Source organism: Muntiacus reevesi, chromosome 14 (genome assembly GCF_963930625.1).
Source record: "Muntiacus reevesi chromosome 14, mMunRee1.1, whole genome shotgun sequence".
Taxonomy (NCBI): domain Eukaryota; kingdom Metazoa; phylum Chordata; class Mammalia; order Artiodactyla; family Cervidae; genus Muntiacus; species Muntiacus reevesi.
Window position 1 is genome coordinate 29,902,805 of NC_089262.1, and position 24,729 is coordinate 29,927,533.

The window sequence follows — 24,729 nt, forward strand, 5'->3', positions numbered from 1 at the left end:
ACTCCTTGCAGTTTCGCATCTCCAGGAGCTAGGGAGAGACTTTTATAGAGAAAAGTTGAGGCAAGGAAATTATTGATTGACTATATGTAATAGCCTAGCTGACTGTTTGGATTTGGTTCCTACTTTGATTTCTGGACTCTCAGACCAGGTTAGATTCAGCCTGCTTACAGAGGATGCCAGGGCATGAGAGCCACATCACTCTAATGGATTCCTTGTTTAATTAGCACCTATTTGTCCCCTCTAGCCCTTTGTTTTGAGAACAAATTTTTATTTTGAGAAACTTAAAAGAGAAATGTATAAAAAATACTCTAGCAAACACCCGTAGATGGAGGTACTATTATTTCATAGTGACCCCCAGTCTAAAAAATAAGCAGACCAGATAGTGCTTACGCTGACACCCATGATTAGATTCACATGAATCAGATATCTTATCAGCATTAAGCTTTACTGATAAGGTCAAAGATGCAGATCATAGAGATAATCTCAGACAAAGTTGAGGTCCTGGAAATGTCACTTGACACTGCAGGCCTTTCCTTCCTGCATGGGCAAGATACTCTCTGTTACTGATCTCGAGAGACAGCAGTGAACGGTCCTGAAGAGAGATCTTACCTCCCTGCCCAGGAATTGAACCTGAGTAGTCTGGATGAAAACCAGGACTCCTAGCCACCATATCATGAAGGCGTTAGAGGCCAGAAGCTGCGACTCTGACTCTTTCCCCCATTTGAAAGCGAGAATGCTTCAGAAGAGGCAAAGACTGTGAAAACAGGTACAAAGTTTATTATGAGAGACAGCATAGCATGTGGGAGAATGTTCAGAGCAGCAGTTTATTTAAGACGGAAGCTGGAAAGCCAGGTGATGCAAAGGTAAAGGATCTGCCCGCCAACACAGGAGACATGAGAGAGATGTGGGTTCGATCCATGAACCAGGAAGATCCTCTGTAGTAGGAAATGGCAACCCACTCCAGTATTCTTTGAAAAATCCCACAGACAGAGGATCCTGGAGGGCTACAGTTCATGGGGCTGCAAAGAGTTGGAGGCACCTGAGCAGACACACAGGCAGAGATACAGACCCAGAGAGAAAGGGTATGGGCCTCCTCTCTTGTGAGGCCTGCAGTAGTGAAATAATTTAAATCAATTACATAGAACAGTTATCTTGTTTCTTTTTTCACACCTGATTGGTACTAGGAACCTCTCCAAGATGGGTACACAACTTTTTGTTAAGATAGATCCCACCATGTAGGACTGCGGGTGTGTGTCCACTCATTATGGGGTAGCAGCCTCTCCCTTTTTGACCTCCAAGGAGCCTTCCTGTGCATGTGCAGACAGGGAAGTTCTCCTTGACCTCAAGAGTGGTCATCTTATATCTTTACTTCTGCAGAGCTCAACTTCTGCCATTAGCTTTGTCCTTGGAGTATCTGGGTGAGAACAAAAATTCAATTTTACTCCATTTGACAAATACCAGCTATCCAGCCTTAGGGCCCATCAGTCTTCTACAAGCTGAATTGTGTCTCTTTAGAATTCATATATTTAAGTCCTAACCCCAGGACTGTGACTGTATTTGGAGACAAGGCCTGTAGAGGTAGTTAAGACAGAAACAGGTTGTTTGTGTGGGACCTAATCCAATAAGACTGGACTGGTGTCCTTATAAGGAGAGATTAGGAAAACACAGACCAAGGGACAACTGTGTGAAGACACAGCAGAAGGCAGTCATCTTCAAGTCAAGAAGAGAAACTTCAAAGAAAGCATACCCGTTGACCCATGATCTTGGACTTTTAGCTGTCAAAACTGTGAGAAAGTAAACTTCTGTTGTTTAAGCCACCCAGTCTGTTATTTTTTTCTGGAATTCCTTGCAAATTAATATATTCTCAGATCCACAGTTACAGATGAGGTTCTAATGAGGTTCTCAGGTCACCAAACGGACTATTTTCTATTCCAGAAAGTTACTTAGCCATGGAACCATGTTTCCTAAATTCTGGGTTTATTTAGCATAATCAATCTTGTGGCCAGGGATAACCATTAAGTCTATTCAATAAGTAAATTCTCTTAAGCCTGGCATGTTGCAGTTCATGAGGTCGAACATGAACACAGCGTATGGTCGAAGAGTTGAACACAGCGACTGAACAACCAACTTCCTCTTAGCAAATATGATTAATTTCCTTACCTACAGTCCAGTGGAGTCATATGCCCTTTTCTTTGGCCTCCCAGGGCTTCCCTATTTACTTCTCTAAAGAGAGTAAATAGATCAAAAGTCAGCTGCTTTCAACTCTTTCCAAAGCTTAAGTCTCCTTTAATGCTCACCTGCAGCTACCTATTATTGCTCCTGTTCACCTCACTGTTTAAGGCACAAGCACTCCCATGATTTTGACATATGGTCCACATATGAATGCTATAGCTATATTATTTTATACTCTAATTTGTGGTTTTAATTTTCATAAGCAATGTTACATTGTACCAACTTCTCTGAATTTACCTTTGCACTCCATATTGTGTTAACTGGTCTCCCCATTTCTATTCTTTCCTATTAGATCAACAGAGATTCTTGGCTTAAATACAAAAGAATTCACTGGAAGTCTATGAAGTAAAACTCATGTAAGTATGTGAGAAAGCTGAATTCAGGCAATTGACAGGACTCAGGCTGCTGGAATCATGTTCAAGGTCACAGTGTGGAAGACTGATTAGGATAGAAATCTGCATAGTTTCCACGCACCTCTGCCCAGCTCTGAGAGATTCACATAAGCCTGAGTCTCAGTCAAAAGGATGGAGGTACTAAATTGAAGGTTCTCCCACTGACACATAGGATGGGATCATTAAATTAAAATCATGACTGTGGTGGATTGTGTTGACTGAAAAAAAAATGCACGATGTGAGAGATGCGAGTTAAACTTTATTTGGGGGCAAAATGAGGACTGCACCCTGGGAGACAGCACCTCAGAAAGCTCTGAGAGACTGCTTCAATGAGGTAGTGTGGGAAGGTCAACCTGTAAGATTTTGGTGAGGGGGTAGTTCAATGAAGTTAAGCACTTACATTGCAAAAGTTTTCTGCTAGTCACAAGGACCTGATGTTCTAGATATGAAGAAATGCAGAGACTGGGATTATGAAATCAGCCCCTGAAAATAATATTTGGCTGTCTAAAGACCTGTTCCATAGCCTCCTTGAACACAGAGTGCCTCATTTTCCACCCTGAATTCACATCAGGGGGTGTTGAAAGTTGGCAGCTGCAGCAGCACATAGTTCAATATCCACAGGGCAGGTGGCAAACATCCTTATTGTCCTTGTTGAGTCAGTCAGTAGTTCAGTTGCTCAGACGGGTCTGACCCTTTGTGACACCATGGACCACAGCATGTGAGGTCTCCCTTTCCATCACCAACTCCAGGAGTCTACTCAAACTCATCTACATTTTGTTGGTGATGCCATCCAACCATCTCATCCTCTGTCATCCCCTTCTCCTTCTGCCTTCAATCTTTCCCAGCTCAGAATCTTTTCAAAAGAGTCAGCTCTTCTCATCCAGTGGCCAAGGTATTCAGCTTTAACATCAGTCCTTCCAATGAATGCTCAGGACCGATTTCCTTTAGGATGGACTAGTTGGATCTCCTTGCAGTCCAAGAGACTCTCGAGAGTCTTCTCCAACACCACAGTTCAAATGCATCAATTCTTCAGCTCTCAGTTTTCATTATAGTTCAACTCTCACATCAGTATGACTACTGGAAAAACCATAGCCTTGACGAGATGGGCCTTTGTTGGCAAAGTAATGTCTCTGCTTTTTATTTATTTATTTATTTTTCCATTTATTTTCATTAGTTGGAGCCTAATTACTTTACAGTATTGTAGTGGTTTTTGCCATATATTGACATGAATCAGCCATGGATGTCTCTGTTTTTTAATATGCTGTCTAGGCGGGTCATAAATTTCCTTCCCAAAAGTAAGTGTCTTTTAATTTCATGGCTGCAGTCATCATCTGCAGTGATTTTGCAGCCCTTATAAAGTCAGCCACTGTTTCCACTGTTTCCCCATCTATTTGCCACCAAGTGATGGGACCGGATGCCATGATCTTAATTTTCTGAATGTTGAGCTCTAAGCCAACTTTTTCACTCTCCTCTTGCACTTTCATCAAGAGGCTCTTTAGTTCTTCTTCACTCTCTGCCATAAGGGTGGTGTCATCTGCATATCTGAAGCTATTGATATTTCTCCTGGCAATCTTGATTCCAGCTTGTGCTTCTTCCAGCCCAGCATTTCTCATGATGTACTCTGCATATAAGTTAAATAAGCAGGGTGACAATATACAGCCTTGACATAGTCCTTTTGCTATTTGGAACCAGTCTGTTGTTCCATGTCCAGTTCTAACTGTTGCTTCCTGACCTGCATACAGGTTTCTCAAGAGGCAGGTCAGGTGGTCTGGTATTCCCATCTCTTTCAGAATTTTCCACAGTATTTCCCGGTATTCCTATTGGTTTTCCTTCAATATCAAATTTAGATTTACACTCTTTGGCCCAATGCATTTCTCTACAGCAGCGAGGGCAGATTTTTGGAGGTTTGTTATTAGCTTTCTTAGGACAGTCCCTTTTTAAATGGTTTTTATCTCCACATGTAAAGCATCCTTCATTTCCCTTTTTAAAGCAAGCAGCCATTGTCTCAGGTAGCATTTGTATTTTTTGAGTTTCTGATCTTATATGGTGACAAGGCTTCAAATAATCAAAAATAATCCCTGTCTCACGAATTGGGGCTTCAGCCTTTTGACATTCGTGATTTGTATTATCATAAACAACTAATGTTTTTTAAGTTGTCTTATAGCTTTTTTTTTATTATTATTACAGTATGGGCTTAAGGGAGTCATTGCCATAATCATTAGGTTCTATCAAGGGAGAGACTTTGGGATTTGTGCCTGCTGGCAGGGGAGGAGTGCTTGGCGCAACCAGGGCAGGGTTAGTAGGAAAATTCTGAAATATCTTATGTTGTTCTAATTGGGCCTTTTGTAAGATATCATCATCTAATTCATATTCATGCAATAAGTGTTCTGCCTGTTGCTGAATATCAGGAGGGCTAGAATTATCTTGTAATGGCAGACTCACAGCTTCAAGGAGAGCCCATAGGGGCCAGAAATCTATCAGAATATTTTTTCCCTGTCTGACGGCTTCCCTGGGTTATGCAGCTGGCTTTCATGCTCCAGGGAATCAGCCAGAAATAGAGAGAGAGAGAAAGAAAGAAAGAAAGACATGGGGACCCAAGCTCTGATGGAGCAAAGGTGTTTTATTGAATTCTGTAAGGACATATATACCAGTAGCTTCTTTAGATAAAGATCGAGAGACCAGACTTTACAAGTTTACCAAGGAAGCAAGGAGCAATAGAGGCCATAAGGCCAAGAGGTGATTCATAACTAAAGAGGGTCGTAAATAACCCTGTTGGGGTTATTTCCCAAATGGAAAAGCTAATGAAGGAAATCCTATGCAAGCATCCCATGTCTTTGATCTCCGCCCTGGGAGAGGCTTGCATGCTCTCACCCCTGACAGGGACTGATAAGGAACAGAGGGCTCAAGAGAGATTAATCTCAAAAATATATAAGCAACTCCTACAGCTCAATTCCAGAAAAATAAATGACCTAATCAAAAAATGAGCCGAAGAACTAAACAGACATTTCTCCAAAGAAGACATACAGATGGCTAACAAACACATGAAAAGATGCTCAACATCACTCATTATCAGAGAAATGCAAATCAAAACCCCAATTAGGTATCATTACACACCAGTCAGGATGACTGCTATCCAAAATCTACAAGCAATAAATGCTGGAGAGGGTGTGGAGAAAAGGGAATCCTTTTACACTGTTGGTGGGAATGCAAACTAGTACAGCCACTATGGAGAACAGTGTGGAAATTCCTTAAAAAACTGGAAGTAGAACTGCCAGATGACCCAGCAATTCCACTTCTGGGCATACACACCGAGGAAACCAGATCTGAAAGAGACGCGTGTACCCCAATGTTCATCACAGCACTGTTTATAATAGCTAGGACATGGAAGCAATCTAGATGCCCATCAGCAGACGAATGGATAAGGAAGCTGTGGTACATATTTACCATGGAATATTACTCAGCCATTAAAAAGAATACATTTGAATCTGTTCTAATGAGATGGATGAAACTGGAGCCCATTATACAGAGTGAAGTAAGTCAGAAAGATAAAGACCAATACAGTATGTTATGCCCAATGTCCGAATCCCCGAGTGGGAAGAGAGAAGGCTTCCAAGACAATGTAACTCGCAAAAAAAGGGAAGTTCATTACTGACTCAAGCTAGGGCTCCTGCCGCAACCAACGCAGTGGTGCAGGGTCAGAGAGCCCTGGGCTCAGACTGTTACCCAAATTTATAGGGTGTGCATAAGCAGTTGGTGGCTGGCTGAAGTGGATTGGTTACCTGTTTGCAAAGTAATCTTATTGGCCCAAACCTTCGTGGGCTTTTTTCAAACTTGGGTGTTCGCGGGCTTTTTCAGCTTTCCCCTGATAGGTTCCCTTTTGTTTGCTAGGCGCATGTTGATTGGCTGGCTTCAGGTGGCCTGATAATCATGTTACCCCGGAAAACCAGGCCTACTCCTAATCTAGGCTGCCTGTCATGGCGCAGCCTCACAAGTATACTAACACATATATATGGAATTTAGAAAGATGGTAATAATAACCCTATATGCAAAACAGAAAAAGAGACACAGATGTACAGAACAGACTTTTGGACTCTGTGGGAGAAGGCGAGGGTGGGATGTTTTGAGAGAACAGCATCGAAACATGTATATTATCTAGGGTGAAACAGATCACCAGCCCAGGTTGGATGCATGAGACAAGTGCTTGAGCCTGGTGCACTGGGAAGACCCAGAGGAATCGGGTGGAGAGGGAGGTGGGAGGGGGGAACGGGATGGGGAACACATGTAAATCCATGGCTGATTCAGGTCAATGTATGACAAAAACCACTACAATATTGTAAAGTAATTAGCCTCCAACTAATAAAAATAAATGAAAAAAGAAAGAAGAGAGATAGGAAACAGCACACAGAATCTTACTGTTAAAAGCTTCCTGACATCTGAGGACCTGAGTGAGAACCTCAGGTGAAACAAACAGCCCTCCTGGCTAGCCTAATTTACATAGGGCAGGCTCAGGGGGAGGCGAGAAAACATAAAAAGAGGAACCAAAATTGAGCCCTTCTCTTCTTTTGGGTTGACCTGCCCTCAGGCCTCATGGATGTATTTTCCTTTGCTTGCCAGATAAAACTGAGCTGTAATTAAGCCATAACACTGGTCTGCCATTTCAATCCTTTGCTGCAGTGAGACAGAACCGAGAAATTACACACTCCCCCGATAAAATCAGAGTGACTTATAATTACATGATTATTCAACTTAATTAAAGACATTCTAAAATAGTACATTTAACAAAAGTGGGTTTATTTCCATGTAATGCTTGTTACATTTTTCTCACCTCAGTTTTAATTAAAGCCAGGTCAATATCTTACTCTAAATCACTTTATTAGTAATGTATGCTCTTTAGATATAAAGTCCTTCTGGGAAACAAGCAACATTCAGTTATCTATTGGCAATGCACTTCAAGGAAAGTTTTGAAATTCGGTAAAAATAAACTTCAACCCCCTGACCCCATACCAGGGTGGGGTGGGAGAGGGAAAATATACACAAAATCACAAAGACGTTATAGTCAAGCACCTTAGAGCTAATATCCATTTCACTTTAAAATAGCATTGCATATGGATTCAGTAAGAATTTCAAAATATTTGAAGATCAAAAGGAAAGAGTGAAAGACTGACAGGAATGTGGAACACATTAAATTAGCTAACAGGGTAGCTCTCATTCTTTATTTCCACTTCTAGCTATAGGGGGTTATCAAATACAAGTAAACTTAGAGTTAAAAAGCCTTTGTGAAAATTCAAATTGTAACAGAAAATAAATTTAAGGGCTTGTTACTTCTAAGGGAATTCATTATGTAATATTTGTTAGATAGACATCTCTGTAGTACATTTTAAATATGATTCAACATTAAGGTAAATGCATATTCCAATAACTCTTTGCTTAAAGTTAACTCATTTGGGGTTCTATCATCAGAACTTATGGCACATTCTCATGAGTATAGTTTTCATGGCAAATATAATCCTTTGAGAATTGTTTTTGGGGGCGGAAGAGGCAAAAGTCTAGCTGCACGGCTGCTCTGTGAAAATTGATTAAATATGGTAATCAAAGAAGTCATATAACTTTTTAAAATACACAGATTTTTAAAAATTTTTGGCCCCACTATGCAGCTTGTGGGATCTTAGTTCCCTGACCAGGGACTGAACCCAGGCCAGGCAATGAAAGCACGGAGTCTTAACCACTGGACCATCAGGGAATTCCCATATAATTTTCTATTTTTAAAAAAGCTTAAGCAATTTTATTATCTGCCTGCTAAGTGAAATGCCCTTATATTTTGTACACATCAGTTTGACTGCATATGACTGCGTTTACAATTCCTTAAATATTCCATGCCAGTGTGTGTAAAGAATATTAGGCTAATTTCTAAGCTGACAGAAAAGTAGGTGATTACATTTGCACAATATGGAGCTACACTCACTGTAGGCCAGAGTCAACAGAGCTCTATCGTAATGTAAGAAATGCAATGGAAAAAAGAGTCCATCTGATAATCTAGACCTGATAAGCCCAATTTCAGATCATAGGAAAATTATATTTCCAACAAAAAAGGCATTAGAAGTCAAGATTTAATTATAGCAGTATCCTTATTGGAAAGGAGTCAATTATTTGTGAATACTTTGAACACTGTGAATACTTCTGCTACCTAAAAGCTGTCTGGAATTACTAAAAAATATCTACTTTACTCATGAATATTGACCCACTGGATCAAAGTGTTACTCCCCAGTTTAGACTTTACAAATATTTCTGGTACCTTGATCCAGGCAAGTGCCCCCTATTCTTTTCTTGTCCCCATCATAATCACTGCACCCTATTCTCTGAAATGTTCCAAAGAATGAGGAACCCCAAACCTTAAGCGTTCCTGAAAGCTGTTATTAGAGCAGCCAAAACTCTTTGCAAATGACTTTTCTGATGGGAACAATCATTTCTAACCTGTATGAAGAGGGTAATTCTCTCTTAGGTGCCTAGAAAAGAGCAATAAAGGTTGCTGGGTATATTAGTCAAGGTCTCTTGGGAAGACTGTTTTGTGGTTTATTCTTCTGAGCCCCTGAGTCATCCCACATTATTGATGTACCTGTACTGTGATTAGCAATGTAACCAATAAAAATGTTTTTAAATACAACATGTAGAGCCGTCAACTCCAAAATCCCTTGGATCATGACAATACCATCCCAGTTATAAGTCTTCCCCAAAGTGGAGCTGGTCTATTCATAGTTTTACTTAGTTTCGAAGAGCAGAAAGCCTGCAAAGGTAGAGAAGCGCTGGTGGTCCCCGTGAAGAGCGCCATTGCCCATTCTCAGCCACACCTCATCCCCTTTGGCCAGCTTCAGCACGGCATGGTTGCTGGATGTATCTGATTTCCCCTTTGTTTCATAGCTAGAAGGAAAAAGAAAAAGCATCAACTACTTAGTCTTTGAAGAGAATAGTCAGCTCTTAACCAAAATCTATCCCCTTTCTCTCCCAGAATCCCATACTTGGCTGCTGCTGCTGCCAAGTCACTTTAGTCGTGTCCGACTCTGTGTGATCCCATAGACGGCAGCCCACCAGGCTCCCCCATCCCTGGGATTCTCGGTATAATCTGGATTAAATTCTCTAAATGACACATGAGCAGAAATTATATGTGCCACTTATAGAACTGGTCAGTAAAACTCTCACAAACAACCCCCTTGATCTTTCCTCAATACGACTGTGTGGAATGCTAATGACAACGACAAGAATGAACTTGGAAACCTTTTGAAGCCTGAGTGCTTGAAGATTGTGGCATGAAAAGAAAAGGAATTTCTATCATGTTCAAGCCCTTAGGTCAATGCTAGAGCAGTTCAATCCACCTGAACTAACTCTAGAATTTGTATCTAAAGAAGGGTGCTGCTCATGGTCAGGGATGGAACAATGAGGAAGTAGATATTGTGGACTTCAAAGCTGGAGATCCCTGTCATGTTAGAGAAAACCATTTGGGGAAATGTGGTAACTTGGAATAGAATGTCTGATGCATAAAAATGTACTATAAGCTTGTGTTCTTTCCACCTTCTGACTGTGGCAACGATAATGACCAGTGAAAATTTGGGAGTCAGTTTTACAGATTGTAGAAAAGCTTTTATCAGCCCACATCCCTTAGAAACCTGTTGGAGCAATCCTCCATCCAACTTCCACACATTCCCCTCCACTCTTTCTACCCCATCCTTCCCCAACCTGGAACCAGCCAAGAAAAATAGAATTCTAATATGTTCAAGCCACAATCTTCTAGATCTCTTTGTTGTAGCAGTTTCACCTATCTAACTCGTATTTTCTCTTTTGGCTTTTCAAATACACTATCTTACTAGAGGCCAGGCTCCAAAAGAAAAAAAAAAAAGATGGCAATCCCCACAAATCATCAAAAATTTTTAAAAAAAGATAGCAAACACAAAGTTTTTCACAGTTTCTCAACACCCATTTATTTAATTATGGGAAAGGTGTTGGCTCTCTGCCTCTTCTCTACATCTTAAGCTTACATCAGAGCAAACTGCATTTTTTCTTTTTTATATGGACTTTTTCCAAGGAACCTTAGGGCCAGGTTGCTCAGATAACCATCAGAGTTGCAGCATAGCCTAAAGAGGGAGACTGGTTCCTAACTCTTAATCTGCCAGCTCCAGGGATGATAGAGAAGGCCATCAAGAGAGCTAACTCTAGGCAAAGGGAGCAGAGAGTAGGAAAGGAGAAGGAACGCCTGAGAGAGAAGGAAAGAAAGAAAGAGCTAAGAAAAAAATGCAAATAATTAGTTATGATGAGCATTGCTAGTAATTAATGCAAGACCTCTTATCAACCTGCGTATGCTCAAGTTTATCAGATTCACTGCCCCACAAAGAATAACGAGAATCTGATCATATACTGGTATATGCGAGCTCTGGATGACAACAAAGTCTGCGCTGGTCTCTGTTGAATCCTATTCACATCCTAGCATCGGCCATCCTTTGAGCAAACAATGGCAGCATGGATACCTACAGCAGGAAAGACCACTTACCTGTACATGCTGAAGACCGTGTTGCCATTGTGCATGAGGTATACATACACTTCCTCAACATCCTCATGCTTCATCATGCTGAAGGTGAAGAAGTACACGCCTGAAAGAGGCAGATATGAATCCACATTTATGTTAACTGTTGAACACTGAGGACTGGGAGATAGCAAGGAGATATATCACAGGACTTCACACCTCATTTGTTGCTATTCTAAGTGGTATGTAGGTTCTTTTTTGGTTGTTTGTTTGTTTGTTTGTTTTGTTGAAAGTGTAAATGTTACTTGCTAAGTCCTGTCCGACTCTTTGCAACCACATGGACTGTAGCTCACCAGGCTCCTCCATCAATGGAATTCTCCAGGCCATTCCCTTCTCCAGGGAATCTTCCCTTCCCAGCAATTGAAACTGGGTCTCTTGTATTGAAAGCAGATTCTTTACCATCTGAGCCATCAGGGAAGCCCGTTTGTGTGTGTGTGTGTGTGTGTGTGTGTGTGTGTGTGTGTGTGTGTGTGTGTGTGTGTGTGTGTGTTTTGTGGGGGGGTGGGGCTGTCCTTGGTCTTAGTTACGGCACTCAGGATCTTCAATCTTCATTGCGGCATGTGAGATCTCTAGTTTCAGCGTGAGAATTCTTAGTTCTGCCATGCGGGATCTGGTTCCCTGACCAGGGATTGGATCCCGGGTCCCTGAACTGGGAGCACAGAGTCTCAGCCACTGGAGCACTGGGGAATTCCTGATATGTAGGTTCTTCTTGGCCTTTATTCCTATGAGAATCCATTTATCTGCTTACACTGTCAAATTGCTTTAAATTTTTATGAGGCTTTCTCAGTGCATAGAATAAGGTATAAAAGCCTATCCCCTAGGTTTAGAGTAACCATCAGCAGCACCTTCCTCAGAACATATATAGACGCAGTAGAAAGCCCAGCATGGAGGCACCCGTGGCCTTCTGTGGCCTGACAAAATGACCCAGAACAACACTGCCATTAACCAAAGATAAGAAAGTCATATAGCACAGAGAAATGTTCGTCACTTCTAATGGTTGCAACAATTTCTCATGTTATTCACTGTAAGTAGGTGAAATTATGTACAATAAATAGATTGAACTTTGACTGAGCAGCATGACCTTGCTACGAAAAATAAGAGCCCTTTTCATTTAAAAAAGACCAACACACTTTAAAATATGTTAGTTTTCTTGTAAGGGCCTAGGGTTACTAATTGAAAGCAACTTAGTATACCTGATTCACTTTAAATACCAGTTTAGAAAACACTTTTACTGAAAGATTAAGAGGAATCCAATAGTAGAGAGATGAATGAAAAGGAAAATCTTCCCAACTTCAAATGATCTTGGTTTTGAGAGTGCATTTTAGAAAGATGAAAGAACATAAAGCATCACATTCTTATTGATTTCCGTGTTACATGTTTAAACGAAAGGCCTTGCCTTAATGCATTTGAGCTGCTATAACAAAACACAACAGACTGCTCATGCTCAGTTGCTCAGACTTGTCTGACTCTCTGCGACCCCATGGACTGTAGCCCGCCAGGGTGCTCTGTCCATGGGATTTCCCAGGCAAGAATATTGGAGTGGGTTGCCATTTCCTCCTCCAAAGGGTCTTCCCAACCCAAGGACTGAAACCAGGTCTCTTGCATCTCCTGCATTGGCAGGCAGATTCTGCCACTGCGCCACTTGGGAAGCCCCAAACAGACTGAGTAACTTAGAAATAGCAACAGATTTTTTCCTCACAGCTCTGGAGGCTGGAATCCCAAGGCCAGGTGAGGGCCCTCTTATAGGTCACTGAGTTCTGGCTGTGTCCTCTCATAGCAGAATGGGTTAGGGAGCTCTGTGGGGTCCCTTCTCTGGGGGCACTAATTTGATTTATAAGAGTTCATTGTGATACCTAATACAATCACCTTGGGCATCAGGTTTTCATTGTGTGTGAGTTTTGGGAGAACACAATCAAATCATAGTATACTTTGTGAAAGAAAAACCCAGAAACATCTAGAAGAAGAAAAAAAAAAAAAAAGCACCACACAGTTTTATGCTGTTTTCCAAAGGTGCAATCAAGTAAGAGAAGCTATAAGGCTACCGTGTTGATCCATCTGCCTCTGAGTCAAGTTGAACCACATACAGATGTGTCAGTTCATTTCAGTTCACCCGCTCAGTCGTGTCTGACTGTTTGTGATCCCATGGACTGCAGCACACTAGGCCTCCCTGTCCATCACCAACTTCTGGAGTTTACCCAAACTCATGTCCATTGAGATGTATGATTTTGCTTAATTTAGAGCCAAGCTTGCATTTTCAATGTGCTGAGAATAAAGGATACAGTACAAAAATAAGCAATGCCTATTCATATGCCTAAAGATGGATCTACAGATGAAACATAAAGGAAGATAGAAATCAGAGACTCAAATAAAGTAATTTCTATGTGTGCAGTTTTTTGCATTTTACAAAACTTCTTATTACTTACACACACAATTTTCAATGCCTCAAGAAGATAAAGTGGAAATCAAAATGACAGATAAAAATATTACTTTTCTTGAAAAAAAAATGATGACTGCTATTAAAAAAATAAGATGCAGAGGTATTTTAGAAACATTAAGAAACCAGATGGTGAATAAATGAAATGATTAGAATTGGAAATATAAAAGTGCATCTATATTACATTCACACATGTCTTTTCTCTGCAAGGGAACATACTGAAACCAGAGACAATATATTTTCAACTCTGGTTTTCACATTTTCATATGAAATTCAACCTTCTCTGTCCCATAACTCTCAAATGGTCATTTTATAATCAACTTGAAGTTTAAACAGTAAAGTGGGAGTCTAATGATGGTTGTTATTGTCCAAATTATGTCCAGCCCAAGAAAATTCTAAAAACCAACTAAATCCTTGAACTTCAATTATAAAATCATTGAAAGCAATGGAACCACTCATTGGGCATATCTAGGAGTGTTTAACAGAACAGTTATAGGAAAATTTAACATAAATCTTCAGAACAGAAAATCGCAGTTTAAAGCTGACTGAAGGGTGATAAAAGATTGCTTCTCACTTCATATGTCAGTTCATTTCTGATTTCAGCTGGGTAGAAAAATAAATCAAGGCACACATTAAAAGTATTTGTGACAAATCTAACATGGCCACTGCCTCCATCAGAATTTTCTTCTTTTCCTTCTCAATGCCATAGACAGAGACAAAGAAAGTTGAAAACAAGCACCAAAAATATCCATTCTCTGCAAAACTAGGAGGCCAGAAAGAAAATCAATCAACTTAAAGTATCAGTTAAGTGCTGTCATAGGTCAGTGATAGCAGGCAGAGTCACGTGGAGGCAACAGGGAGGTTGGGCAGGGAATTTTGAGGAGGCCAAGTGGCAGCAGATCTCAAACAATTCCCAGAAAAGTGCCCTACCCCCACCACCAACACAGAGGCATCACTCTGAAGTACTGATGCTGAAAAGAAGCTTCCTCAAGCAGAGCTGAGATAAAGCAAAAGTTATGTTTGGGAGGAAGTTTGCTAGATAAAGAACAGAAAGTGTGAAAAGTCCTTCTGCAGTGGTGGATCCTGGAATCTGCCAGCAAATAAGAGGCAAAGGAACTCTCAAGTGCAAGGCTGGTCTCATGTTTTTCTAGACCTGGTGTAGTCTGGGAAGGCAGAGAAGTGTGGCCACACAGAGAAAACACACAGAGCGGCTGTAGTTAAAAGAAATGGAGAGTGCTCACTTCAGCAGCACACATATTAAAATTGGAAAAATACAGAGAAGATTAACATGGACCCTGCGCAAGGATGACATACACATTTATGAAGCATTCTATATTAAAAAAAAAAGAGAGAGAGAGAGAAAGAGAGATGAGGAGTCCCCTGGCAGCAAGGGATGAACCACTGAATTACCAAGTCTGGAAGTATGCTGGAGGGAAGTCCCTCCCCTTCTTCAAGAAACTATGGCATAGTGCTGATCTAGGAAATCCATCAACCATCAGTTAATTTCAGAAAGTAGAAAAGCACAAAAATTATCAAGATATTAAGAATACTCAACAAGAAGAAACGTTGTCATGTGGGAGATGAAAAATAAAACCAAAGGTTCCATCATGGGTTTAAAAGTATATTACTGAAGCAAATCCCTCTATGAAAGAACATTGTAAAACAGAACATGGAAACCCATGGTAGAAATGATCAGACCAGAGGCAGAACTGAAAACCAGGATGACATGACTAATGTAAAACACAGAAAAGGTTAAAATAGTACCACAGAAACAAGCAGAAGAGAGAAGGAACTGGTAGAAGCAAAAGGAGAATTAATCCTAGGAAGAAGCAATTAAGCATATGCAGGATGTGTGTGTTGGCCGCTCAGTCGTGTTTGACTCTTTGCAATCCCATGGACTGTAGCCCATTCGGCTTCTCTATCCATGGGATTCTCCAGGCAAGAATACTGGAGTGGGTTGCTGGGACCTCCTCCAAGAGATCTTCCCAACCCAGAGAGGGAACCTGCATCTCTTGTGTCTCCTGCATTGGCAGATGGGTTCTTTACCACTAGTACCACCAAAGGAAAAAAGCAAACATGAAATGGAAGTAAAGAACATCAAAAAATTAGAGAAAATAATACACGTAGAAGACAGACTAAGGAAAGTTAAAAACAAAACAAAGTGTAATCAGAGTTCTTAAAAAAGTCAGCAAGTGTTGTACTAAGATGGACAGGGTACTGTTTGTGAGCACATAAGAATATTTCATATCTGACATTGTTTAGAACTGCTAGGTTATGATAATAAAAACCTAGTTGACTTTTAATTGGTTTTATTATAACTGAAATATGCTATAGACAATATACCCCATTATTGCCTGATTTCCTAACACAAGACAAACTACTCCCAATGCCTCCTCACCTTAGTACAACAATGAGAAGAAAAAACTGTATTTATATTTTAAGATATAATTCAAAGAAACTTTCCTGGGCAAAAAGAAGGGTTCCAAACACATAATGAAAAGACACTGCAGGAAAATTTGATCCAGAATGATTAACATTTCTTCTAGAAAAATCACTAAACTTTGAAGATAAAGAATTCTTCAGGAAGTCAAGCAAAAAGGTTAAGTCATTTATAAGAGGAAAAAGCTCAAACTTATGTTTGAGTTCTCCAGACCAAGTGCCAGAAAACAGGACCAGAAAAAAATATATAAACCAAGGCTTTTATTTGAAGCCAAGGTTATAATCGTTTAGAGCATGTAAATTCTTAGAGAATACTGATGTCATACACTTTTTAGAGAAAAAGACAAGAATACTGGAATGGGTAGCCTATCCCTTCTTCAGGGAATCATCCCAACTCAGGAATCAAACCAGGGTCTCCTGCATTGCAGGCAGATTCTTTACCAACTGAGCTACTAGGGAATCTCTAATTAAAGGACAAAGTTTAGCTAATAAAGAGATCTTTGGGAAACTTTGGCAAAATGACAAATGGTGAACTGTGAATATATATAACCACAGGATAAGTTCCAGTTATAGAAGAGGATAATGTTGATAAACTAAAATGCAATTATTTTATACCTTGACAATGTACAAATGATTCAACCAGAAAAAGTTAAAAATTAAGAAAGCGAGAAAGATAAAATAAGTTCATTGACTGGCTTATTTATAATAATATAAATAATATTACATATTATATATATATATATATATATATATATATATACACACATAATGCTATCCAAAAGAAAACTGAAGAAGCTGTAATGTATTAAACAAAGTAGTTTTTGGTTTTTTAGTCACAAAGTCGTGTCCAACTCTTTTGAGACTTCATGGACTGTAGCCTGCCAGGCTCTTCTGTCTATGTAATTTCCCAGGCAAGAATACTGGGTAGCTATTCCCTTCTCCAAGGAATCTCCCTGACCCAGGGATTGAACCTATGTCTCCTGCTTGGTAGGCATTGGCAGGTGGATTCTTTAACGCTGAGCCACCAGGGAACAAAGTAGACTTTAGAAATATTATTAAGGACAAATAGAAACATTACATGATGATAAAGGGTCAATTTACCAATAATCTAAATTGTTTTTTAACTCATGAATGGATAAACAAACTAGTATCACCACTCAGTGAAATACATAACAAGAAAAAGGAACACACTGCTGACTCATACACAGATATGGATAAATATTAAATTAATTTTGCTAAGTAACTTATACTCTACTATTTAATACCAAAAGACTGTATGACAATTCCATTTATATGATATTTTAGAGCTCTAGGGATGGAAAATCAGTCAGTCATTTTCAGGGGTTGTAGTTCACAGGAGTTGACTACAAAGAGATAGCACAAGGGAATTTGGGAGATGAAAGCTTGTCCTGTTTGAAACTATAGTGATGGAGACCTACCTCTATGCATTTGTCAAAACCTGTAGAACTGTACATCACAAAGAATACATTTTGCTGCATGCAGAATTTTAAAAGCTCAAGTAGAATGTCAGAGAATCTCAAGATTATGACAAATGAATCTAACTGTATTATAAAATCAATGAAGTAACAGAACTAAAGGGCATGAGGCAAAAAGATGATCGGTTTTAAGGGCTTTCCAGGTGGCTCAGCTCTGCCTGCTAATGCAGGAGATGTGGGTTTCATCCCTAAGTCAGGAAGTTCCCCTAAAGAAGGAAATGGCAACTCACTCCAGTATTCTTGCCTGGGAAATCCCATGGACAGAGGAGCCTGGTAGGCTACAGTCCATGGGGTTGCAAAAGAGTTGGGGAGACAACTTAGCCACTAAACAACAACAGCAAGGGTTTTAAAGATGGCATTTTAACTAGATACCATAAAAAGAAAAAAAAAATGTGCACAAACATTACACCTTAGTTGGTAAATCTGTTTTTCACGGGACATGGGTGTGCAATTGTTCAACTACTTTATTTGTATACTAAGGTCCAACAAATAAGTAAATATGTTACAGATTAAGAGAGTTAGGGTTCTCCTTGTCAAAGAAAAAGTTACAAATGAACCCAGGGGTGCTGGATTTGAGTCAGAGGTATCAGAATTAACTCATGTTTCTTTTTGTTTTTTAACACACAAGACAGATAGATAGAAAAATAAATATAGTTATGCAAGCACTCATGATTAGTATATATGCATATTTCCTAGCCCTGCCCATGGATAGGACCCAGAAGTGGTGACATCTCCAGAGCAATGAGTATGTTTAGCTTGGATCTTTGTTTCTAAATACTGCTTCTGCTGCTGCTGCTGCCGCCAAGTCACTTCAGTCGTGTCCGACTCTGTGCGATCCCATAGACGGCAGCCCACCAGACTCCGCTGTCCCTGGGATTCTCCAGGCAAGAACGCTGGAGTGGGTTGTTCTAAATACTACTCCCCAATAAAAGGAACCAGGGCTCCTTGGAAAAATGAGTATTTCCAGAGCTGGGACAGAAGAAAATGGAATATGAGCTTGAAGCAACTTATGGCACAAGAAATAAGAATGTTGTGGGGGACTGAATAACAGCTTCCACGTATGCTCATGTCTGGGCTTCCCAGGTGGCACGAGTGATAAAGAATCTGCCTGCCCATGCATAAGAGACCTGGGTTTGATCTCTGGGTTGGGAAATCTGCTGGAGGAGGGCATGGCAACCTACTCCTGTATTCTTGCCTGGGAAATCCCATGGACAGAGGAGTTTGGCGGCCTATGGTTCATGGGGTTGCAAAGAGTTGGAACAACTGAAGCGACTTAGCATGCACACATCCATACTCACGTCCTAAAATCCTCAGGATCTGTGACTGTTGCCTTATATGGCAAAACAGATTTTGCGGGTATGATTAAATTTAAGGTTTTATGATGGGGAGCTCATCCTGGATTGTCCAGGTAGGCCCAAGGTAATCACACCATCTCTATGAAAGAGCCAAGGAGATCAGAATCTGAGAAGACAAAGTGACATGACAACGGAAGCAGAGCCTGAGATGTTGTGGCCGACACACAGGGGCTGGTGTCAGCCTCTGGAAGCTGGAAGAGGCAAGGCGCTAGAGCCTCCAGAGGGGCCCGCACTGTCTACACCTTGACTTTAGCCCAGCTGAACTGATTCTGAACTATCAATCTCCAAAACTGTAAGAGAATAATTTTGTGTAGTTTTAAACATAGATTGTGGTGATTTGTTACAGCAGCAATAGGAATTGAGTACAGAAGTACTCAAAAAATTTTTTTAATGTATTTAAACAATGATGTGACCTTCCTTGGGGGTCAAGGTGAAGGGATGAACACAGTTATGACATGTTTAAATTGCAATGAACTCAGTTATGACACATTTAAATTGTGAGAATATAATCTAAAGGGCTTTTCAAGTCAGAGATAACTGTGCCCTCTCATTGAACTCTCAATTCAAATGAGAGTTAAGAATGTAAGTAAACATGGTCATCATTTTTTAAAATGTATATATATATATATAGCATATATACACATGCATGTATATGTATTTACACACACACATACATATGTGTATGTATGGAAGTGAAAGTGTTAGTTTCTTAGTAATGTCCGACTGTTTGTGACCCCATGAACTATAGCCTGCCAGGTTACTCTATCCATGTGGTTCACCAGGCAAGAATACTAGAGTGAGTTGCCATGCCCTCCTCCAGGGGATCTTCCTGACCCAGGGATCAAACCCACATCTCCTATGTCTCCTGATTGGCAGGCAGGTTCTTTACCATTAGCGCCACCTGGGAAACCAGGAACTGAAGATTAACTGTACCTACAACAATCAAGATGATGTTGGTCAGATGACTAAAGATGACTGTCAGAGCTGACTGTGCTGTTTCTGCAGGTAACCTCCTCCTTCTGTATATAAAAGCTCTTGCCCCACTGGTTGCCTGGAGGGGTGGGTGGGGATGGGCAGTTGCTGGCATCTGAAATAAAGCTAACTTTCCTTTCCACCCCTGGCCTGTTTATTGACGGCAAGCAACCAGACTCCTCCACCCCCCACCCCCACCCTTTCGGTAACAGGTTGACATTTCATTCTCCAGAGGATCTTCCTGACCTAGGGATCAAACCTGAGTCTCCTGCATAGCAGGCAGATTCTTTATTGTCTAAGCCCCATGTATGTGTATATATGTGTATATTTATGTGTGTGTGTATGTATGTGTATACACCTATGTGTGTGTGTGTGTATATGTTATATATATATGTATGTTTTAACCAGAATCACAGAGAACTCAACTCCCTTTATGTCTTTCTTTGTTCCCTCTCCCTTCCGTCCCCTCCTCCCTCTCTTCCTTCCTTCCTTCCTTCGCCTTCTTGCTTGCTGAATTGATTAATTCATTCATTTATTTTTATCTCTCACCTGATACTGGGGCCCCAAATCTCCCAGTCATGACATCAAAGAAGTTTCCGATGTTGGTTTCAACACTGCTGAAAATGATCCCACTGTTCTGATTGGTGAAGTGAGTTGCCAGGGAAGCCATGAATGCAATCTAAGGAAAAAATTAGAGGTTAATTAAAAGGCAATTTATCTTAGAGAAACAAGGTTTCAGGACAAGTATTATTTCAACAATATTTGTAACAGCAAGAGTAGAAATAATATGAACATTAATCTAGGAGAAAAATTGAATCACGGTGATTTTTAACATTTTAATGCTATGCAGCCACTGGAATGACAGTATATATCAATAGCTGTGAGCATGGGTTTCAGTGAACATTAGAAAAGCTTTTTGAGATATTAAAATTCTATTAGCAAATAATACTGGAAAATTTTGACAAAATCTTCTATGTACAGTTATTAAATGCCCATTGGCATATACTGAAGAATCTGAAAAGTCCTTCAGCCAAACAACTTTTTAATTTTGTTTACCCTGTTTTTTCCATAAAAGATACCTATGACATTATGATTTATGATAAGTAGATATCTAATATTTGTTCCTCAGTTTTGACAGAGACCTCCTAAAATCCTCAGAATTTCCTAAGTGTTAAGGACAATCAAGGTATATCTTGTTATGTTAATGAGGTAACTTTGGAAAAGGTCCTCAGAATGGTCTGGTTGCCTGTAGAGCCAACTGAAAGTTTTGAACTCTCAGTGCCTCTTGATGAAAGTGCAAGAGGAGAGTGAAAAAGTTGTCTTAAAACTCAACACTCAGAAAACTAAGATCAGGGCATCTGGTCCCATCACTTCATGGGAAATAGATGGGGAAACAGTGGAAAGAGTGAGAGACTTGATTTTCGTGGGTTCCAAAGTCACTGCAGATGGTGACTGCAGCCAAGAAATGAAAAGACACTTACTCCTTGGAAGAAAAGTTATGACAAATCTAGACAGCATATTAAAAAGCAGAGATTATTTTGCCAACAAAGGTTCGTCTAGTCAAAGCTATGGTTTTTCCAGTGGTCATGTATGGATGTGAGAGTTGGACTATAAAGAAAGCTGAGAGCCTAAGAATTGCTTTTGAACTGTGGTGTTGGAGAAGACTCTTGAGAGTTCCTTGAACTGCAAGGAGATCCAACCAGTCCATCCTAAAGGAGATCAGTCCTGGGTGTTCACTGGAAGGACAGACGCTGAAGCTGAAACTCCAATACTTTGGCCACCTCATGAGAAGAGTTGACTCATTGGAAAAGACCCTGATGCCGGGAGGGATTGGGGGCAGGAGGAGAAGGGGATGACAGAGTAGAAGATGGTTGGATGGTATCACCACCTCAATGGACATGAGTTTGAGTAAGCTCTGGGAGTTGGTGATGGACAGGGAAGCCTGGAGTGCTGCAGTCCTTGGGGTCACAGAGTCGGACACGACTGAGTGACTGAACTGAACTGAACTGAGCTATGCCTCCCATCCCCCATACCGCCCCCCTCCCAACCCTTCCCCACAGATTTCTGCGGAGAAGACAGGGCCTGGACAGAGAATCCAGTAGCTAGCGATTGAATATGCCTGAATAATGAAGCTTTCATAAAAACCCAAAAGACAAGTTTTGGAGAGTTTCCAGGTTGGTGAACACGTGGAGATTTGGGGAGAGTGCCTCTCAGCCCCCTTTCTCCATACCTTGCCTTATGCATCTCTTCCATCTGGCTGCTCTTCAGTTATATCCTTTTATAATAAATTGGTGAGAAAGCAAGTAAAATGTTTCTCTGAGTTCTTCTGTGAGCCTCTTTAGTACATTAATCAAATCCACTGAGGGGGTCATTTGGAACCTTTGATCTTTAGCCAGACAGAAGCACAGGTGACAACCTGATCTTGGATTGGTGCCTAAAGTAGGGGAAGTGTGGAGCAGTCTCAAAGGGCTGAGCTCTTAAGGGTCAGAATTGAGCTGAACTGTAAGACTTCGGCTTCCCAGGTGGTGTGCTAGTGGTGAAGCATCCACCTGCCAATGCAGGAGACGTGGGTTCAATCCCTAAGTTGGGAAGATCCCCTGCAGAAGGAAATGGCAAACCACTCCAGTATTCTTGCCTGGAGAATCCCATGGACAGAGGAGTCTGGCAGGCTACAGTCCATGGGGTCACAAAGAGTCGGACACGACTGAGTGACTTAGCACACACATGCACATAGGACATCTAGGGTGGTATCGGAGAATTGTTCAGTGATATGGGAATAACCCACACATGGATATTGTAACACTACTGGAGAGTCACATTTGAAAGTCAAAACCAATTCCCTGTCCAAAGGAGACATTGAAACTGAGTGTGAATTAAATCAATAACTTCTTTAAAAAAAAAAATTATTATTTCTTGGCTGTACTGGTTCTTCATTGCTGCATGTTCTTTTCTCTAGTTCCAAGGATTGGGGTATACTCTCTAGTGTGGTGCATGAGCTTACCATCACAATGCCGTCTCTTGTTGCAGAACATGGACTCTTGGGTGCACAGGCTTCAGTAGTTGCAAAAGGGGGCTTGGTAGTTGCAGCATGGGCTCTACAGTGCTGGCTCAGTAGTTGTGGAACACAGGTTTAGTTATTCCATCACATGTAGGATCTTCCCAAGCCAGGAATCAAACCTTGGTCTCCTGCACTGGCAGGCAGATTCTTTATCACTGAGCCACCAGAGAAACCCCTAGATCAGTAAGTTCTATAATTTGGGGGGATTATCTTCTTGAATGAATGGAAGTTTTAAGAGAGAAGAATGAGAGAAGAAAGAGCAAATAACATGAAGTTCTGGAAGACTTTGGGTAGAGTAGGAAGGCAGGCCTGGGAGAATCAACACAGAAAGGATTTGGGCAGTCAGAAGGACCACATGAGGGCACTGGATGCAGAAGGATGAAGAAGGGGTGACATCAGACAAAAAATTTAGGAATGGGGATCAAGGGCCAGAAGTCACCCTCCTTTAAAATCTGCCTAAAACCAATCTTCTATCCTCTTTAAGGATTCCTTCAAAATGTGTGAATGTAGTTCTCCCAAGTGATCATATTATGGTTTTAGGGTTAAGAAGCTGACAGAGCAAAGGTAACAGCTGCCAAGGTGTTCTCCATTAAACTGGCTACTACAGGGCCCCTTAACTAGAATATAACCATTCGCAGATTTGGGTTAATTCCTAACCTTGAGAATGTTTATCATCCATCTTATTAGGTACCTATAACCTGGACAGGGAAGCCTGGTGTGCAGCAGTCCATGGGGTCACAAAGAGTCGGATACAGCTGAGCAACTGACTAGCAACAACAATAACCTGGGCAACTGTATCTGTCTCCTTTTCTTTTTAAATTTATACCTGCACACAGATCCCAGGTTATTAAAATTATTAAACAGCATTCATTAAAAAGTTACAAAAACACAAACGCTGGTTGAATAACACACAGGACCTCTTAGTTTACCCTTTAAAAAAACCTGAGACCCAGAAAAATGATGGAATTTATCCAAGGGCAAGCAACTAACACATGTGCTCAAATAAAGGGGAGTTTTCCCCCCATTGATCTTTCAGATAGAGTTACTGTACTTTCTAGTCCTTTAAAAGTTTCTCATGTTATAGTATTGTTCATGAAAACATTAGTAATCTACGAAAGAAGCTGGAAAGTTTTATTAGAGCCAACCTGAGGATTCTAACCCAGGAGACAGTCTTTCAGAAAATCCTGATGACTGTTGTAAAGAGGTAATGGGGTTGGGGGAGAAACCAGTGTGTATGTGGTTTCGGTGAAGGGGTACGTGCCATCAAGCACACATCTCAGTAGAATGTGACTGCTATTCTCGAGGACTAGACGTCTTAGTCACTGGTTTCAGGGCTTTTCTAAGTATGGGAAGATGCAGGAAACTGGGTCCATAAGATTCTCTCCTGAAAAGGTTTAACTGTCTGAGGGCCAATTTTGCCAGTTTTCCCAGAGCACAAAGTACTTCATCCTGATTGCCACCCTGAATTCCTTTCAGGGTATATTGTAAGTCAGCGACTGTAGTCGCTAACGACTTGGTTCTTATAGAACTGGCTGGTGGGCAACACTCTTTATTTTATAGTCCTTTCCTTTTTGCCCTTAATTTCAACCAAGGTTTGGGAGGCATTTTGTGACCAACTCTCCCATTGCCCTAGGGATGCTCATTCCAACGCCAAGCCAGGATTTCCTTGATAAGACACTCCGTGTCCTGTTATTGGACGAGGCCCACTTAATAGTAGCCAATAGCCTCTGGACCACCTGCCTTACTAATCTGTAATGGTCCAGTAAATGGTTCCTCCTTGTT

General features: G+C 40.8%; 1 protein-coding gene and 1 non-coding gene across 4 annotated transcripts in view; one reads left to right on the top strand and one right to left on the bottom strand.

Annotated features, from left to right (window-relative positions):
* Nucleotides 1-7,394: 7,394 nt before the first annotated feature.
* Nucleotides 7,395-24,729, bottom strand: part of C1QTNF3 (C1q and TNF related 3) — a 29,677-nt gene continuing 12,342 nt past the window's right edge. For all 3 annotated transcript variants that reach the window (XM_065905607.1, XM_065905606.1, XM_065905608.1), the window contains exons 4-6: nucleotides 20,439-20,568; nucleotides 11,161-11,260; nucleotides 7,395-9,539 (exon numbers count right to left, since the gene is read on the bottom strand). In XM_065905607.1, coding sequence (XP_065761679.1) covers nucleotides 9,380-9,539; nucleotides 11,161-11,260; nucleotides 20,439-20,568 — 390 coding nt within the window. In that variant the 3' untranslated portion in view covers nucleotides 7,395-9,379. The remainder of the gene's footprint in view (nucleotides 9,540-11,160; nucleotides 11,261-20,438; nucleotides 20,569-24,729) is intronic.
* LOC136146765 (U6 spliceosomal RNA) lies at nucleotides 14,861-14,967 on the top strand. The gene has a single exon (XR_010659053.1). It is a non-coding gene; the product is annotated as a U6 spliceosomal RNA (small nuclear RNA).